This window comes from Lissotriton vulgaris, chromosome 7 (genome assembly GCF_964263255.1).
Source record: "Lissotriton vulgaris chromosome 7, aLisVul1.2, whole genome shotgun sequence".
NCBI lineage: Eukaryota > Metazoa > Chordata > Amphibia > Caudata > Salamandridae > Lissotriton > Lissotriton vulgaris.
In genome coordinates, this window is record NC_141695.1 from 109,240,566 (window position 1) to 109,258,633 (window position 18,068).

The 18,068-nt window shown below is 46.6% G+C and overlaps 1 protein-coding gene across 1 annotated transcript in view; it reads right to left on the minus strand.

Moving 5' to 3' along the window:
- Positions 1–14,751: 14,751 nt before the first annotated feature.
- LOC147700930 (killer cell lectin-like receptor subfamily B member 1B allele B) overlaps positions 14,752–18,068 on the minus strand; it is a 138,166-nt gene continuing 134,849 nt past the window's right edge. The window contains exons 5-6 of the mRNA XM_086929776.1: positions 15,518–15,630; positions 14,752–15,233 (exon numbers count right to left, since the gene is read on the minus strand). Coding sequence (XP_086785902.1) covers positions 15,080–15,233; positions 15,518–15,630 — 267 coding nt within the window. The 3' untranslated portion in view covers positions 14,752–15,079. The remainder of the gene's footprint in view (positions 15,234–15,517; positions 15,631–18,068) is intronic.

The window sequence follows — 18,068 nt, forward strand, 5'->3', positions numbered from 1 at the left end:
CACTGCTTTCAAGCAGTGCAAGAAGAGGAAATATAACATGATGAAAACTTTCTGATGTACTCATGATATGCTTTGTTTGCGTGCAGGAGGGTGGGTGGGGCTGCTCTACTCACAGAGCAGGGCAGGGGCAGAGTGGTTTGCACACTCAAGTGCACAATTACTGTTTGGTAAGCCCTCTCAGGCCGCACAAAGCAGTCATGCGCACATCCCTGTTTGCAATACAGGTTGCATTACAGACTGCATGGAGAAGAGGCCCACCCCTCCAGCCACTCGATGAAAGCCTTGTCACGGCACTCAAGAACAATCACATCACTGCATTGCAGGCTAGTGATTGGCTTAAGGCAGGGAGTCTGGCTGCCTTCTTCCTGTTCCTGGTAGCTGACTCAGGAGAGCAGCAGCACAGAGATGCAGGACCCAGCCTTGAGGTAAGAATTTCTTATAAATATATTTACAACCTCCACTCCGCTTCATGTCCCTGCCACCTCCAGTATCCTTTCCCATGTTCCCACCTCCTTGCTGTCCAGCCCCCTGCAGCATTACATAATGGTGGTCGCTGTGCGGCCATGCGCAGTGGGCGTACCACTGGTGTGCCAAGGCAAGCCCATCTATGTCCGTCCACCCCTGGACCATGCCCAGCACCAAAGGACCCTTCCTCTCAGACACACCACCACTACAACGCCAGCACCCTCCTCGACATCAACCCTGGACGCCATACCACCTGCCATTTAGCAACACTGTAGAATTCTCTTGCACCCTGTGCCTGTCGGAAATGCAAATGCACCTTCTGCCACATCAGCACACCAGCACCTCCTCATTCCTAGCCGACAGACAGCGCAGCCAAAACCACTCAACTGCATCTTCCTCAATGTACGTCCCTACACAAACACGCAACAGAAATCTGGGACCTCCTTGATGCCATCTCTTCAGACATCCCCTTCTTCACGGAAACCTGGACCAACCTCTGCTCCGGACCCGACATCTCCATCACCATCCATGAAGGATACATAGTTACTCCCTCGGACCACCCCAAGTGGCCAGGGGTAGGCATTCCCATTATCTAAAAAAGACACACTCTGACTGATCACGCACTGTAATGACCCGACGGTGACCATGGAACACCTCCACTTCTAGACCAGGACCAATCCCAACACCACCCTCTGCGGCACACTCATCTACAGGCCCCCCTGGGCAATGAACCCCCATTCACCAATGCCATTGTAGACCTTCTCTCCATCTATAAACTACATCCTACTCTGAGACCTCAAGTTCCACCTGGGCAACCCCAGTGACCAGAACACCACACCCCCTGGGGAAACTTGCCAGCAGAGGGGAGAGGAGTTGGCCTAATGGCTAGGGCGGTGACCTTGAATCTGGAAAACCGGGTTTGAGTCTCAGCAATGACGCTGAACATCGTGTGATTCTGGGCAAATCACTTAATCTCACTGTGCCTAACAAAAATGAATGTGTCCTCATGTAACACAACCGGTGCTATGTAAGGCGCTCTGATACCCTTACCAGGTCAAGTTCGCGCTATAGAAAACTCTGTTAAAAAAAAAAAACATAGGACTCAAGCAGCTAGTCACTGCAACCACCCACATAGCCTGACACACGCTCAAGCCCTTCTTCTCTACCAGCGGGAACTTCAACTACAGCCACACCACAGGACTTTCCTGTACCAACCATCATTGTTTACATCACGCTGTCACCACTTCCACCGTACACCATCACCATCATTGCCCCCCGGTGAGCTGTATCAAGGCCAGCTAAGAACTTCCCATCAACTCCGTCAGTAACACCACTTCGCCAATGCTTACAGACGCCAACACGGCAGCGCTCAAACATACCAATGGATCTCCAACTGCGCCAACGCCCTGGCACCCCTCCAAAAAAGACCAGGCAAACAACACAACAAGTAGGCCAACTGGTTCACTCCTGTCCTTGACTGGTCCAGCCCCACCTGCAGACGTCTCGAGAAGAGATGGAGCCACAACATCAATCAACTCTGCAACACAGTCACCCTTGCACCATTGCGCAAGGGTGCCTGCATTGGCACATGGCAGCCATTGTGCACCAACGTAAGGGTAAAAAGACTGGGGAGCTTATTCATGAGCCCCTTCTGACTGTTTCACCCCGGCTGTGTGTCATTTTCAGATGTACTTGCTGCGTGATTCTTGCACCACGTTGCGCTGTATTTGCAAAGTGACGCACCTAAGCATATGCGTAACCTTGTGAAGCCCTGTATCACATTATACCTGCATCAGGTATGACGTATGGAGGGTGGGCGTTCCCACGCAACAAAACCTCATAGGAGTGGTGCAGTGAAATCCACCAGATTTCACTGATGGATTTCACTGCAACAATTGTAGGACGCCACTGCGCCAATATGTTACGCCTGCCTTCTTGCAGGCCTAAGGGTGACGCATTGCCACAGGGATAGGCTGGCCCCCTGTATTGCTGGAGTTACGTAATGATTGTGACTCAACTACATCAATGTGTGACTTTAGCGCTGACAGATACGTCAAGATTCCTGACGTATCTGTCATCAATTGCGACATTGACCGACCGCCGTACAGTGAATACAGCGCACCATGGTGTTGCAAGAAGGGCGTAGTGAAAAGTATTGCAATGCTGTTTTGTCGCAGCGATTCAACACTTTTCATGAATGAGGCCCAGGAATGCACCCTATCTTATTGAGGGTGCGCATTCATGCCCTGTAGTTTTGTCGCAGGGCAACGCATCAACATTCCTTGCAGCGCTGTACAGCACCAAAACCTTCTGAAAGGATGCACCCAAGTGCTTGCACCATTTTTAAGACCATCTATTTTCTGGTCTTAAAAAACTGCCTCTAACTTGGGTTAGAGGCAGTTTTGTTTGGTTTTGCACCATACAAGGAATTCCTTGTAAATATCGCAAAGTGGGATTAGCTGCAGTTTTGCACAGGAATGCCTGCCTTGCATCTCATTTTCGTTATATCCCGCTAACAGAAGTGGTGATCTTAAAAACAAATTAATGTTTTCGCCGGAAAAGTGCCTCTAACTGCAGTTAGCGGTAACTTGTAAACATGGCGTTTAAAAACAGCCACAGTAACGTAAAAAAAATGATTCTACGGCGGCGTTAAGTACTTGTTCATATGCCCCAAAGACCGCAAGGGACCAACGCTCCCTTTGAAATAAGTGAAGTGTTTCCTTCCATTTCAGAACAACCATGTAAGCCCTGTACTCTCACACCTAGATGTTCTGCCTAACAGGCCAACCAACACCACTCTGGCACACCCCAGGGTCCTCCTGCACTCTGCAGCATGCCTCTTCACACTACCATGTGAGGTAGTGTGGCTCACTGGTTAGAGGCGGCAGACCCGAGAGCAGAGGACGACCCGGGACCAGGGTTCGATTCCCGGCGCGGCAGGTTTCTGGACCAGGGTCAGCAGACTCGATAATTCTCTCGCCTCGGTGCCCACTCTGATCAGCGATCACACTCGGCAACTCTGGGCATTAGCTTGCCTCATCTTCACTAACGGCCCCACCAGACCGCCAGGGATGCCTGGTCTCACCCTGGAGATACCCATAAAGGGACCATCTCTCAGGGAAGCCAGGAAGGGTTTCGCAGCGGTCGAAGCGCAGAGATACTCCCCCGGGAGTGATTCTAGCGCTATATAAACACGCAAATTAAATTAAATTAAATTAAATTAAATTAAGAAATTCAACCACATCCCCTCAGAGCTACTGGAAGTACATGGACTCCCCCGCTTTGTCCTCATGGCCTTTAACTCAAACTGATTCACATGCACAGGTTGCCGCCACCTTCCTGACTAGGAAACTAAACAACTCAGGTGGACAACCCCCTCCTAAAAGCCAAGACACCACCAGAGAGGAGACAAAAAGGAAAGAGTCAGAAGACAGGCCGTCTCCATCTGAGCCCTCAAGATATGCAAGAGCTTCCCTCCACCAGAACTCCACAAAACTGCCTGCAATGCAGACAGAACCTGAAAACTCGTCCCTTTAAAGCTGTTATTCCCTCACTCTATGGGATATAAGATCTTATCTTATGCCGCTATTGTAAACAACCTTGGTTTGTACCTTATGACCACTGCCCATTGCTCAGCGCTCCATTGCTTCCTCGCTAAACTTGCGCTTACAAATGCCCCCACAAACATACACATATGGAAACACATCAAGAGCATAATATTAAGATTGCCAAGGTAAGCATTGGATTTTTGTGATACTGATAGTAAACATTTGAGAAGATGCTGCTTGGACTCTCCAGCAAGGATAGATGGCTCCTTAACATGTCCTATTGGTGTAATGGGGCGGGCGCGAGTACCGCCACTCTGGTAGGGCCTCATACACAGAAGTCAGCAAGAAATGACCACAGTAGCATCAGCATCAACAAGACCTTGTGCATGAGAACAAAGACATTAAACAGTTGTCCTTCCCTAGTGCACACAAATGTTTATGTTTCATTAGATTAGATGCATACAAATAACTACAAATATTTTTTATAGTGGAGATAGAAACTTTTGAGTGATTAAATATATAAACTGATTAGGTGAAATACATGAGATCGCAGTAGGGTATGTAGTTTAAGTGCATTTGTGCCTAGAAAATACCCTCACCAGTGAAAAATGAGGGGGCATATTATCAAGGGGGTTTATCTCCGCTTTTTTGGCTTTAAAAGCCAAGAAAGCGGAGATAAAATTATCTCCCTATTACCTAGCTGTCGCTAACACCAGTTAGCGACAGCTAGTAGGAGATAGCGACCATCTTGGGCCCCACTTTGAATGTCAGTGATATTTATCACTAATGACATGCAAAGTGGGCGTGCCAAGATGTTAGCGACTGAAAACAGTCGCTAACATCGCTATCTCCTATTACCAACTTTTGGAGATATTCGCGCTAAGCGCGAATATCTCCAAAAGCTAACACTTGCCCTGAGCAGTTCTTAGCCATGTTATCCAATGGGAGGTGGATAACATGGCTAAGAGCATTAGCTCGGTAATGCATAAATATGGCTGACTTTTCAGCGATATTCATGCATTGCGGCGATTTTTATAGCATTTGCGATAAACCTTGGTAATACCAAGGTTTATTTGCGGTAAAAATCGCCGCAGCTCAGCTGTAAATTTTTGTCTCTAACCAAGCAATAGCGATAATCATCGCTATTGCTTGGTAATATGCCCCGAAATCTCTTGTGCAAGAGTGAGAAGGGAACAGAAAATTATACACCCACATATGCAGAACTGTTCCAGCTCTGGGATAACTTTGAGTAGCTACGCGCTTTAGAAGTGCTATTTCATTCATTCATTCATATAGGTCGTAAGTTGCCTAGTCCCAGGTGAGCAGAAGGCCATGAGTGAGTAATTTTTTTGCATCCCACAACACAACTTCAAGTGTATTCTTTAGCGCGACTCAGCGCAGCAACCAAAGGGGCTGCACTGCGCTGTGCAAGGGTGAGAAAGCAGTACGGAGCCAGATTTATTTAAAATGGCCTGTGCTGTTGTCATCCCCCGCCCTGGAGCACAGAAAAGGCTTTTGCACAGCACGCACAACCATTGCACCATGGTGCGTAGCTGTGTATGTGCTGTCTAGCATAGGATTTGTACTGGACACAAGCCCTTCTGGTACGAGATACTATACCTAGAGAAATTCTGAAACATTCCATACATTGTATTGTGGAACATTTGGACAAATATTAAAAAATTACATTATCAGTACTTGCTGCAGGAAGGGATTATGTTTTGGTGCAAAACCAAGCCCGGCTATTTTAGTAAATTCGGCTGTGCACCAAAAACGAATGGTCCATGCAAGGCATACCAAGTAATGCCTCCTAGACGCCTAGTGGCCAAAGGCAGCACACAGGACGATTTGCACTAAGGAAATAGCACGTTTCCAATGCAAAGTATCATCTGTGCTGGAATGAAAATACCCTGGCAAGAGTTTGCAGTGCTTTGCTCGCTTTTGCTCTTGTGCAAACTCATTGTAAATCCGTCCACTAGTGTTTCGTCTTACAGTATAAAAGTAGTTAATTTGTTACGTTTGAGAGGATGTAGGTCTGGTCCTTGCCTTCCAAACTTCTACCCTGTCACTTGCATGTCACACAGGTCAGCAGATAGGGTAAAGCAAGTTATGCACTTATACATTCACCTAGCTATGTATCCATGCACTCAGTTATTCATCCAAACATCCATCTACACGCTCACTATTCCATCTAGGAACTCACTCACTCATCCATTCACTTCTCTGAACATATACACAACCCCTTTTCCCATAGTAGCCCACCTACAATGCCCTTGCTCCAAACCCTACAGTTGCAATCTTCATCTGTTTATCCACTCACTCATTAATGTATCTGTCCGCCATGCACTCAATCATTCATCCATGCATTCATACAACCCTTGAATTCTTCTCACATTCATCCAATCACCTAGCCACAGCACCACACATGAAAACATTCAATGAAGGAACACATTACCTCATAGGCCAGACTTTGGCTTTACTAATGTTTACACGAGGTGTCTTCACCATTTACTTGTGTAGTGCACAGAGCGAGATATTGTTTTTGTAAAGGCCGCAAAATCTTCATACTTCCTGTAAGACCATGATAAGGGTGCAGGGGGCAGGCAGAGGCTACTGAGCCTCAGAGTGAACTAGTCAATGTTTCTGGACCCCATATTGGTAGCTGCTGCACCCCTTCACCCATGCTTCCTTGCTCTCCCCAGCCCTTCTCCCCCTCTGCTTCTTGGTGATCCCCTTCTATCTCTTGGGGTAAACAGGAGCAGAGTGGATCTAGCTCTTTTGCAGATCAACCCCTCCCAATCATGGCTGTCAAGTTTACTTATTGAATATCTTTGACATCCTGTTTTCAGCAGGCCTATGTATGACACTTTAGTGTTTTATATGTGACACTTCGACTGACGCTTCACTGACACATGCGTACAGCACAGCGGTTACGTCCACATAATGAGATACATCTCATAGTTTAAACCCCATTTGTGCACAATGAGTCTCTAGAAATGGACACACAATATCTACAATGGGTGTGAAGGACATATGTGTCGATTGGAAAACATGCAACCTACTTCTGGCACTGCCTTGTAACTACATCACGCCATGGCAAGACATAAGTTACACCATGTTGACCTACTCTCTGAACAAAGAAAGCCTCTGCCCCAACAGGTATGTAAGATACAAAGAAAGAAATCCAGACTTCATGTGTTGTTCCCTTAGACACCACACCAGGTTGCTTGGAAGTCATTTGAGTGTCCTGTAGAGTGCTCCTTTTCTTGATGAGAGGACTTGGAACTGGGACAATAAATTGGGGTAGTTGGTTCACCTTGTATTCATAACTCACAGACAGGGGATGTGGATTCACTCTTTCAAAATGTAAAACCATGTTAAGTGGTTCTTTTTTCTAGTGTCCTTTCTAGGCTGTTCTCCAAACTCAGCCTTTCTGTCGAGTGATGCTTCTCACAACAACAGGTGGGAATGGGGCTGTGTGCATACTAGACCAGCCACAACAGAGGCAGAGGTGTGAGGTTTCTGCACCTGGCTGTCATTGGCCCAACTGAAGGAGGAATCAGGGAAAGACAAAAGGGCAGACCACAACTAGAGACTTCCTCAGCTATCACACCAAAGTCTACTCTCCCAACCATCACCCCCGCCATACACCAAATGCCATTGTTTAGGACGACTAAGCATCAGCTCCTTGCTGACCAGAAGTCTTAATAGAATATCTAAAGGAGCTCTGTCTTCTCTCTCCTGTCACCTCAGAGTCTGTCTCCTCCCTTCTGCTTTAGGAATGTGAACAATATGTGTGCACTGTGACATACTACAGTTCTCACCCTCCATCTTGTGCAAGGCCAGGCCAGGGCTTACCAAATGAACTCTAATCTGCTTTAATGGTGCAACAGGTGCAGGTGCACCAGAGCTTCTGGGTCCCTGTGCAACTGCACCTGCTGCACCATTGACAGAGGCACCCATGAATCACTCTCACTCCCTCTCACATTCTCCTCCTCACTCACTTATTCTAACTCACTCACTCTGCTTTATTCACTCCCTCACTTATTCATACTCACTCTCTCATTGATTCTCAATTTTTCACTGTCAATGACAATCTCACACACACTAACACACGATGTTACTCAATCTCAATCATTCCCAAACACACTTTCACTCACACCTGCACAAAGAAACACAATGAATTATTTTTTACTTACCTTACTTCCTTGAATGGCAACTCAGAAGCTTCATGTCAGCAGCAGAGCAGAAATCTGTCACTGAACAGCAAACCATGATTCCTAATGAGGATTCGGATATAGCAGAGGGGTCAGGTTTAAGAGGAAGCCCTCTCCCAGCATCTTGATAGGACACTGATCACAGTCCTATCAGAAGCTGGGACAGTGCTGGGGATCCTGCACTGTGTAAATTTGGCAGAGATTGATGTTAGCATTTAGCTGAAGCCATCTTGTTTCCAGCAGCCATTTTGTTAGCCATGTGCTCGCCATGTGCTCTTTCCTTCTTCTCTGTCATTTGCCCTTGTGTTTTGCTCAAAGAACCAGCTATACTTAGCCTCTGCTACTCTGCACATGCTCAGAAGAGTTTGTAGCTGCCCATGCACCTGCTTAGGTGTGTTACTGTCAGGATGTTTCTCCTAAAGTCCGCAACTGCTGGCTCCTCCTTCTTTGTTGACTGTGCATTTCTGTATGACCCTCTACGTATGTAACTCTCCTATGTGTGCTTCTACCACCTTCTTTTAAGATCCCGTGTGGGTATAAAAGACCCATGGTTCTTCTACTTCTTCTGCTACTTCATGCACTACCGAAGGGTGTTGTGTGAATGTAGTTCCACCTATTGAGGTTTAATAGAATATCTCTTTGACATTTCAGTTTCTGTGCCAATGTCTATTTACTGGTCTGAGGACTTCATGCAGAGAAGGGCGAACCCCTAGCACTGGTAGGCCTTGCTGAGGTCCACCTCTACAGCACCTGCTGCTCTGTATGGCTTCTCGTTGGTCTCAGAAATGCATTAATGTATGCCCTGTGTCCCTATTTTATCAGATATACTGTGCTGACTGAGGCATGCACGGTATGTCTGCAAAATAAAAAGGATTGTACCTCTGTTAGAGGATTGTTGCTCTGCCCCCTCCCCTACTGTTATTAGGGACCTGGCAGTGGCGGCTGGTGAGATTTGAAAGTGGTGAGGCATAACAGTTCTGTGCAAGTACCTGGTGGCAAGCGAGCCCCCCGATAAATTTGAAATACATTATACAACAAGCAGGGTGAGTAAGAGGGACTATAGGGGCAGTGGAAAGGGAGATCAATCGGGATTGGTAGGGGTGCTACGTGAGAGAAAACACAATAATGCGCAAAATAATCAACATTGTTGAAAACTTTCAGAACAGACAGGGAGATAATGTGTCTTTTTGTGTGTTTGTAAAAAATCCTGGTGAAATCCGACAGACATCTCACCAAACCTGACTGAAGCATCTGCACCCAACTATTTACCAGAAATTACATTTATTAGGAGTGGTGTAAAACATCAAATACCCCCTGAAGCTACGCCTCTGTGAATGATCGTGTGCCTTGGACACCGTTCGGTGTCTAAACCTTGGACCCAGACAAGTGCTTAATATTTTAAGCGGCGTTTTATTGGCAAAAAATGCCCATAGGCAGTGTGATAGGCTCTCGATGTTGTCAGGGTCGTGCATAATCATGTTCATGCTTTAAAATGTAATTTCTGCTGTCACAGGAGGGAGCAAATGGACGTCACTTGAAAGTGTTCCTTGTACAATTGCTTTATTTTGTGCGGCAGTTATAAATAAGAGACTGTCTTCGTCATAGGGGTTAATTATACAACCGGTTGTTCGCTACACAATTGATCCCTGGAATATTGCAATTTCGTCAACTTCTACAGTGTGCTCGAGTAACAGTTTGCTGGAGAGTGCAGCCAGTAGTAAAATTATATGTGCAGGTGATATTTGACTTTAGGTTTAATGGGACAACATTGGCTTAGAGTGACAGCCCTTTTTTTTTTTGCAACTCTTTTCGTTCACTCATTTTTATAAAGTCGGACAATTGAGAGGTGATGTCTTCAATTGCTCAGGTAATTAAGCTTCTCTATGTTGCCTGGCTAACTAATGAACTAACTAACGATTGTTCCTTAACAAGGCTGCAGTATTGTGACAATCAGCTCGTAAACATCCGATCTGCCACAAAGCCCTTCTATTTCAGATGCCTCTGAATGTAAATTGCAGATTTCCTTTCCTCTTCTGAAACAGCGTGGGGAATACAAAGGGTTATGCTACCACCAAATTGCTCTCTACTCTGGCAAGAAAAACACTCCGTTTACAATATCCCCCATACACGCCTAGTACCGATTCCGGAACCCCGTCTCTCTGTTGTATATTGATTCTTCTTGTAATATGGCTAGTCATTAGCCCTTCCTCAGTGTTTTCACCTTCTCAGCCTTCCTGAATACCTGTGTGTGTTCTAATCTGTACCAGAGTGTTCTACCAGTGTCAGTTGATGGTCTGGTCAGCTGGCGAGGTCTTGTACTCAGCTGTGTCCTACAATAAATCTACATGTAATCAACTAGAAGTATCCTGTCATCTATCACCTCCATATTTACAACACTCTCCCAACAAATGCTCTGCAGATGATGATCTGAAGCAGTCTCAGTTTTTATTGTGCGCAGCGCACCGCGCAGTTTTCTTGTGACAAGGCAAGCTCCAAAGTGAGTGACTCGAGCTCGTGAGAAGGCCCTGTCCTTCAATAACTATATTACTCTGCTTCTGCGACATGCTGCCTGCGGGTCACGATGGGCACTGCAGGGAGAGCTCTACGCTGATGTTGACTTGAGTAGATTTGTTCCGAGCAGTTTAAAATAAAAATACAGCTACTACATAAACTCACCTTTACTATGGAGGAGAGGACCTGTCCTTGAAACAAAACTGTTTAATGTACAGCCGCCAGCCAGCACGATGAGGTCTGTGGTAACGTGTGGTGCGCGCGGTGACGGAATGGCTGCATTGGGAGTCACGTCACTCACTCACTATAACGAAATGACAAATCACTGTCTGCATAAGCCACAGTGATTGGCCACATATCTTCAACCGAGTCCGGCAGTGCCACCACCCATGCGGGGAACCCAATGCGTTTTTGCCTCCAGGCTGCAGGATGTCTCAGCCAATCAAGATGCTGCAGTAGCAGCGCCAAGATTGGCTAGAGCAGGGATACAGCCCGCCCATAACGAGACCGGGGGGGGGGGGCTGTTACATGAAGCAACTCTCGGCCTCTCGGGTCCCCCTCGCTCTCCCTCACTGGGAAGGTAGAGTAGTGCGCATGTTCCCCCTGGCCATAGAAATGACCAGGTCTAACTCAAGCATGCGCACTGTTGAAGCTGCGCTGCTTAGTGTGCACCACTGTCACTCAAACCCTTGAGTGCTGCGCAGCCCCGCCCCCCCTTTAGCGGCCGATTTTGCCTTGGGCGCGCTGTGTCCTGGTATTAGCATTTTTTTCAGCCGGCTGGTTCAGCGTCAGTCAGCCCTGCGAGACTGTGACAGTTATTTGGATTGGTGGCAGGGCTCGAGTGGGGGTACCACGCGGGTGGATGGCGTCCCCCCACTTATTTTAAGGGGTCTTACCGGGTGGACGCCGTCCCCCCTGTGCAGAAGCTGTGCTGAGCTGGCGCTAGCGCTGTCTACGGCTCCGGGTCATGAGCTGAGCCGACAGTTCCCAAAGACAGTATAATTAAGGCCCCAGGCAGGGCTCCTCCTCACCAGCAAGTGAGCCATTACCGACACAGGCACCCCCCGGCAAGCCCATTCAGTGATATGTCATGGCTGGAGTCAGGTTACAAAAGCACAAACAGCCCCTCCAAAAGCTCCTCGAGTGCGATTCCGAGCCTCGCCCGCCTCTCTCGCGCTCCTCCTCTTTGGGGTAAACTGTCTGGTTAGCTAGCTCAGTGGGTAAAAGCAACTGCATTAGACATCAGTGTATGCCTTGCAAGGCACATGTTTTTTTTCTCACTTTACCGCCATCTAGTTTTACCCGAGTGCACTGGGCAAAAGTTGGGCTGTTGCAAACTTTGTCTACTAAGTAAGACTATTCTCGATTACGGACATTCTTAGTAGGTCATTGCGTCACTTTCAGATGAGCTCTGTAGAATGATATATGAAAGGTTTCTGCAATATTAGGTACTCTTGGCCGTTTTGTAAATTATTATTTATTTTTTAACTGAATTTTGAACTGGTTGGGGTTTGCATAGGCGGAATGTGACACGCCAGCGAGGCCGCAAGCCCCCTTCACACAAAAGATAGCCCCCTCCAAGCATGAGCGTGCCCCCACTTCTAGTTTTTTTTAACCTTTCGGGACGTCACTTTCGGTTGTGCCGTCACTTCACGTATTTGTGCGTCCCCCCACTTCTAGGTTTTTTACCTTCTGTGATGTCACTTCCTGTCGTGACGTCACTTCCGTCTCTGAGCGTCCCCCCACTTCTTTTTTTAGGACTTGTGCCCTGATTGGGGGCATGTGACAGTGAGGCAACGCCCCAGCACCCCCAATGGACGCACCGCCACTGAACAGTTATTTGGATTGGGGGTATGTGGCATTAGTGGGGCAACGCCCCAGTGCCCCCAATGGACGCACCGCCACTGGTTGCTCCCTCCCTTCTACCTTCCGATGTCCATATGTTGCTTTCCTCCTCCCGGCCCCTTCCCCCTGTGCATCGTGTTACTTGCCTCCTTCTGCTGTCCGTTGTGTTGCTTGTTTCACCCTGGCCTCCTCCCACTGTCTGTCATGTTAATTGCCCCCTCTTCCTCCCACTGTCTTTTGTGTTGCTTGCTCCCTCCCTTTCTCCCCATCTGCTGTATGTCGTGTTTCCTGCCCCCTATAATCTTCCTCCTGCTGTCTGTCACTCGTCGTTTTTTGTTAGTATAGTGATGAAAATCCTACTTAAAAGCTCCTGTTTTAAGTGTTTACTTTTCACTGTCCACATCCTGAAGAAAGTGTTGGATGTAACAAATGTACTTATTTATTCTGTTCCTGGATGTTTTCATAACCGTGCATAAGTATAACCATGCAATAAATTGCTGTTATAGCACGGTGCTTAATTTGTGAAAAAAGAAGTGCAGGTGCTGAAAGTTTTGCCAAGGCGGCCACAGCTCACTTCTTCCTCTGGTGAGCCCCACTTTCAACACTCTCACTGCCTCAGTCTCTATCTTCTAACCTTGTTATGTTGTCTCTCCTCCAAGTCTTTGCTCTAAGAGTCTATCCTCTCACCTCTCAAATTGTTTTCTGTCATCTTTGTCCCACCTGGTGTGTTACCTTTTTCCCTGTATTTCTGATTTGCCCTCTATTTATTCTATCTCTACCCTTTTTCCTCTTCACTTTTATCTATGCTCTGCTCTCCCTCCCCTCGATCTTGGCTCTTTACTAGTACTCTTCTAGGAGTGATAAGCTGTGTCTCAGTTTTAATATTTGTCTGCTTTTTTTCCCTCTGTCCTGTCCTCTACATCCTTTCATTCTATTTTCTCTCTTCTTAATGATCTCTACTTCACATCATGGCTGCTTTCTCTTGGTATCTGATTTGATCTCCTTATCTTCTACTTAGCTCCGTCTTATCTCTCTGCTCTCCTATTGTTTCTTTTTCCTCTTTACACCTGCTCTCTCTCTCATCTATAACACTGCTGCTGCCTGTGACCCCTGTCGTCAGCCTGTACATGTCCCTGCTATTTTGAACTCTGCGTTTTCCTGTTGTCTTTCCTAAAGAAGAGGAAGATGACATGTGTTTTACTTTCTTACCTACACTGAGTACAAAAATAAAATGTACACCAAATGAAAATGCTTTTTTGCATATATTAATCAGTGCAGTATAGCTGTTATTTGCAGAACAGGTAGCTGCTCGAGCACAGCAGGTGATGTCACTGCTAGTGCTGCCTGTAATTAGTAGGTCCAGGGATGGCGATGGCATCGGCATCCATTGCTCAGCTTGCTGTAACCCTGCCTTCTACCGCACAGGCATTGTCCCCAGCCGTAATAGTGCCAATGCAAGTAAGTATGGCTGTGGTGCCTACTGGACTCATGCACGCTCAGAAATTACCTTGCTGTGGTGCAGTGCACAGATTCTACAGGTGATACCATGGCGCACAAAAGTTGTGTTGGGACACAGCCCCATCGAGCACGTTGAGGATAGCAGCAATGCAGGGCTGAAGGATATGCTACTCTGGCTATGCAGTAAGTGGAAATTTCACACTTACTTTTGTTTATTCTTCCTCAAGAGCCCTCACTCTCAAGTTCCAAATGTGCTCTCGCGGTTTCCTTGCCTCAACCCCATCATGAGCCAGCCCCCAGCTACAATTATCCAATCTGAGGCTTAGGCTCAGGCAGTGGCATGGTGCAGCAGACTTGGGGAATAGAATGCAAGACATAGTTTGTCAATGACTTCTTGGATTTGTGATCGGCGTGATGACATCATCACTAACTTGGTGATACATAATCATGCCTGCATGGACAGGCATATGCTGGCTTGTCGATGAACATTTACCAGCCAGTCACCATGCAATGTATGTTATTCTTTTTATTTTGAATTTGAACAATTAATATTGAGTCCACCACCTGCAGGGTTAGAAATTGTAGCCCCAGCCCTGTGAAAGAAGTGCCGGTCCTGCTCAAATTAAGCACTGTGATATAGCATGTATACGAGATAAGATGCTTGTTTCTCATTAGTCAGAACATCCACAGCCTGATTCACAAGACTTATGTAACGAAACAACTTTATTTCTTTGATCTGCTTTTCTTTTTTATCAAAACAACAGAGTTGGGACAAAAAATAGCAAAGCTGGGACAGAGAGGTTGAATCTGCTGTTTTTAATGTGTGGTAATAATATTCTGTTTTCCTTGAATCGAGATATTTTCCCTATCGCTGAAGGTTGAGGCGGGTGGGTGGGTGTCTTTCACTTGTCAACACTCAGGGCAGTGTGAGATTAGGGCCACATCCCAGGACAAGGCCCTGTTTACTGCACATGCTGCAAGGTTTTTCAGAAAGTGGTGCTCTGGAAGCGACCATATCAACGACTTCCGGGTCAATCACCGCTGGATGCCTGATGTCCACAGGGTCTTGGAACATGACTGTGTTTTCTTTTGACAGACCCAGTTTAGCGGAGCGATGCAACTCTCAGAGTCAATCACCTTCTTTTTCAACACTCCGCAGGTTTCTTTCTTAGAATCTCCTACCATGAACCTGTGTAGGGAGACATGGTGCAAAGGTCAGATAGAGCACTGGTGGTGGAATAGACCACTTTACCGCATACAGAGGTGTGTGGATATATGCACTTGCCCCAGCCCTTCCAATTTTTAGCATATTTCTCACTCTTAATGTTCCTAGCCTTAAATGAACATTCCTAGTACATGCAATCTGGTTATTTCACTTCATTTCCATTGCTGATCTAAACCAGGGGTGCCCAATGTATGCCCAGGAGCACCAACTCTGTACCAGGTATTAGAAGGTTTGGATTAGGAACTTACAACTTTTGGTTGAGAGCGGTTCCGTTCACCCAGGTCCAGCGTCTTCCCGGTGGTGTGTTGAAAAGCCCAATCCAGGCATAATCCTTGATTGTGGACACATTGGAAACCCAGTCCTGCACAAAAAGAAAAAGATGAGAGCTTCCTAATAGGGATCATCATTTTATATATTTAGGGCATAGCTGTAAATCTAATGTTTCATCTGAAGAAACAGTGCCTGAGTTATACCCTTTCCTAAAAATCAATTCCTGTCATTAACAAAACATTTACCCTTTGGAGCAGCAATGGTTGTAAAGGGGGAGACGACCTTTACTACGCTGGAGTTTCAACGCTGTAGGTTTACAACACAGGTTTTACAACGCAAATCGTTTCAATGACTTGTGCTGCAGGGCACTGTCGGCTAAGGAAAAGTAAGATTTTCTATCCAAAACCTTATGTACTTTACGTAGGCTGGTGTTGGAATAGTAAATCGTACTAACCCTAATTCCAGCGCCCTCCAGCGTTGTAAAACCTGCGTTGTAAGATATCGAGAAAAACATGATCTCGTAGTATCATCATACATTCTTGTAAAGGCTCATGCTCATATTCTTAAGCCCTCTGATTTACAAAATCCTTCCAAGTTAACCAATAGTGGGACCAAAATCTTACAGTTGATGCCACCTCACCAGAGGATGAAATGCTCCGCCCATCACTGTTTGCACTCCTCAATGTGACACCCTAAGTGCGATGAGTATGCCAAGACACGGGTTCCGCTCTCCCTTTGTCACTGAAGCCAACCAAGCTGCACCCAACTGAAGAGCCCCCACTAGGGTGAAACCGGTCCTAGGTTGACAGTGCTCTAGTTCAGGGAGGGATTGATCTGGCAATTGATGCTGAACTGTTCCTAGAGGAGAAGAATCAAGACTGCATTTGGCTAAATAAATCTAAGGCGGCATCATCTGCAAAATAAATTACACACTGGGATTCGACCAAGTAATTTCTAGGTCCATCACACATAGGGGCTTATTTATGAGCCCTTACGTCACTTTTGTACCGCCAGTGTGTCACTATTTGTGACGCACCAGCGGCGTAAAAAATTAACCTTGTTGCACCATATTTACAAAGTGACGAATCTAGGTAGATGCGCTACTTTGTAAACCCCTGTGCCACATTATACCTTCGCTAGGTATAATGTATGCATGGGAGGCGTTCCGAAGCAAGAAAGGGTCGTAGAAGTGGCGCAGTAAAGTCTATAAGATTTGACTGCGCCACTTCTAGGACACAAATGCGTCAATATCTTATGCGTGCCTCACAGCAGGCGTAAGACTGACGCAGGCCCTCTCACATGGGACTTGCCCATGTGTAATGACCCATTGCTGGAGTTGCATCACTTTTGTGACACACTCTAGCAATGCGTCATTTTTGCGCCTACAGATACGTCAGAAATACTGACGTATCTGTATCTCCTCGCAACATGATGCGTCATACTGTAAATATGACGCATCATTGGTGTCGCAAGGAGGGTGCAGTGAAAAGTGACGCATCACTGTTTTCACTCAGCGATGCGTCACTTTTAATAAATGAGGCCCATAATGTTTTCGATTCCTCACTGTGATGCCTGAGATTTGAGCACTGTGCGCACCATGCCTCTGGAGCCAAGCTGCACCTCACTGACGAGTCCCAACGAGGGCAAAACCGGTCTTGAGTTGATTGTATTTCAGTTGAGAGGGACTGGCCTAGAACTTCGGACTGGACTGTTCCAATTGGAAGAGGATCAAGGCTGATTTCCATATGACTGGTTCCTGTTTGAGTTGGCATGGAAGGAAAAAGAATGATAGACTGGAATGCAGCCCTGAATTACTACCAGTGACTGAGATTAAATCAAGCATTTCATCCATCATGTTTTGTATTCCCCATTTTAAATAAGAGCCTCTTTAATTTAATTTCCTGATGTTCCTGTTTCAATTCTGCCTTTTAAAATATTTTGCTAGGAAAATCTATCTTAAATATTCTCTAACTTTTTTCTCATCATTTTCTCATCACATGGCAGGAAAACGTCCAACATCTCACCCCTGGTACTGGAGAATTGAAGTGGAACCGGTCTCTGCTCATGGGTGTAAAGCAGCATCAAGTCCGTTGCTTGCCACTCTGAGGTGGTGTGGTTTTATCTCACCCGGACAACGACAGAAGGGTTGGGAGAAAAGCCTTAGCAGGGAATTTACTCATGCTTGACAGGTTTGTTCTGCCTGCATTAGTTTGCTTACATCTCCCCTTTTCCTACTCCTTCTTTCTTTTTTGCAGTTTGGTTGTGTACCTCTTATCTAACCTCCTCTTGGAGGAACTGGCTCTCCTGCAGAGGTTTCTGCAAGAAGGCAGGAGTCAGCTCTGTATTCTGGCTCAGTCGTGTCGGCTGTCACCTCACCTGCTCTCCTTCTAGTCAGTGGGAATGCCCAGAAGCCCAGCGGGTCCTGTGGGGAGGTGTAAGATGCAGCAGCGGGTCCTTCAACCCTATGTCGCAAGACTGCACCGGGCAGCACTGCAGATGGACAGGAGCAGGCAGGGCCGGACTGGGAAC